The following is a 1802-nucleotide window of genomic DNA, read 5'->3' on the forward strand; positions in this document are numbered from 1 at the left end:
TTATTCAAAATAGACAGCATAGACATTTGCAAGAGCAAACAGTGAAGTGTTTTTGAACACATACGACGAAAACGTATCGCTCACAGAATCCCACAGGCACCTGCTTCCGATCTGCATGCTCTGCTCATTCAGCTGCCCAATATGTGCCACCACAACAAGCTTGTACCTCGGTATCATAAGGTCTTTCACCCGAGCTTTGATAACCTACAAGAGAAAAAGACATTTAGACACAAGTGATGAGCTCTCCTTACAGGGGATGCTCAGGGATTTGGGTTTTTTTGGGGATAGACAACTGCAAGCATTGCAGTACTGACCCCTGGCAGCAATTCTGACAATCATGGAATGGTTAGGATTGGAAGGGACCTGAAAGCTCATCCAGTTCCAACCCCCCTGCCAGCAGCAGGGACACCTTCCACTAGACCAAGTTGCTCAAAGCCTCATCCAACCTGGCCGAGAACACTTCCAGGGAGGGGGCATCTACAACTTCCTTGGGCAACCTGTTCCAGTGTCTGACCACCCTCACAGTGAAGAACTTCTTCCTAATATCTCATCTAAACCTCCTCTCTTTCAGCTTAAACCCATTTCCCCTTGTTTTGTCATTAACTGCCCTTATGAAAAGTCCCTCCCCAGCTTTCTTGTAGCCCCTTCAGGTACTGGGAGGCCGTTATAAGATCTCCCTGGAGCCTTCTCTTCTCCAGGCTGAACAGCCCCAACTCTCTCAGTCGATCTGATCAACAATGATCTTTGAAATGCAGCATTTGAAACATCTACTGCAAACTCCCCCAGCCCTGTGCACAGGTGGCACATATGCTGCTATGGTCATTTCACAAAAGAACTGACACTTCTATCTGCTAAAAATAGGCACATCTTCCTGCTGGACTACTGAAATGCAAGTGGAAATGTTAAGTTAAGAATATGTGAATACCATATTCTCCTCCATATGTGTTCAGTTACCTGCTGATTACAGGCGGGGGAAAGGAAGAGGAGATAGTACTGCTTTTTTAATGCCATGGAGCATTTCTGGGCTAAATCAGCTGAAAGACTAAAAGGTCAGGACAGGCTTTTCCCAGCAGCAGGATTTGATTTAACTGACGAGGTGCTTGCACACATGTCACTGTGCAGAATCCAGCCACTACCATAAGTGGCCTATTTCAGAAAGGTCTGATAGATATACAGTTAAAACTTATTAATGGCATTTCTGGACAAGACAACTACAACATGGAGTTTTTAACTGAACTGTGGGTTCAGCCAGAGCCACCACTGCTCCAACAAATCTCATCATTAACCTGTAAAATCCTGCCCGTCTCAGATGCTGTCTCCCTTCAAGCCACAGCAGCGCGTTGCTGTAAGTCCCCACGCCCTGGGGGACAGAGGGACGTGTCTCAGAGCAACCCTTGGTGCATCTTGAATGCCTCCTTCAGCATTTGTTTTAGAATTTATATTTATATTTATATGTGGGGACCTCCCCACCCTGCACCCTGCCAGCCGCCTCCCTGACAGGCCGTCGAGGCGTGAGGATAAAATGGCCGCCTCGTGCCTCACACGCAGCGGTACCTCAGCGATGTCCTTCGCCATGTCCCTGCACCGCGCTGGCTCGTAGTTCTGCTCCCTCAGGTGACTCTCCAGCACATCCTTCAGGATACCATCCACCACAGCCACCGGGAAGCGGAGGGCAGGACCTGAGGGGCAGGCGGTCAGGTTAAACTCGGGTAAACCCACCGCCCTGAAAACACAGAAAGGTTCTTCGGAGGTTTCCTCCTCCCCCCCCACGCAGCGCCCGGCTCTGGGACCTACCCGAGCGG

General features: G+C 49.5%; 1 protein-coding gene across 1 annotated transcript; it reads right to left on the reverse strand.

The window, feature by feature from the left end:
• Positions 1-1723, reverse strand: DYNLT5 (dynein light chain Tctex-type family member 5; the record flags this gene model as incomplete). Its single annotated transcript, XM_010175707.1, has 2 exons — positions 1-204; positions 1555-1723. Coding segments are annotated over 2 exons (373 nt in total), but the record flags the coding sequence as incomplete, so codon positions are not given.
• Positions 1724-1802: the final 79 nt, after the last annotated feature.

The sequence above is a fragment of the Antrostomus carolinensis genome, unplaced genomic scaffold (genome assembly GCF_000700745.2).
Source record: "Antrostomus carolinensis isolate BGI_N321 unplaced genomic scaffold, ASM70074v2 scaffold3939, whole genome shotgun sequence".
Lineage (NCBI taxonomy): Eukaryota > Metazoa > Chordata > Aves > Caprimulgiformes > Caprimulgidae > Antrostomus > Antrostomus carolinensis.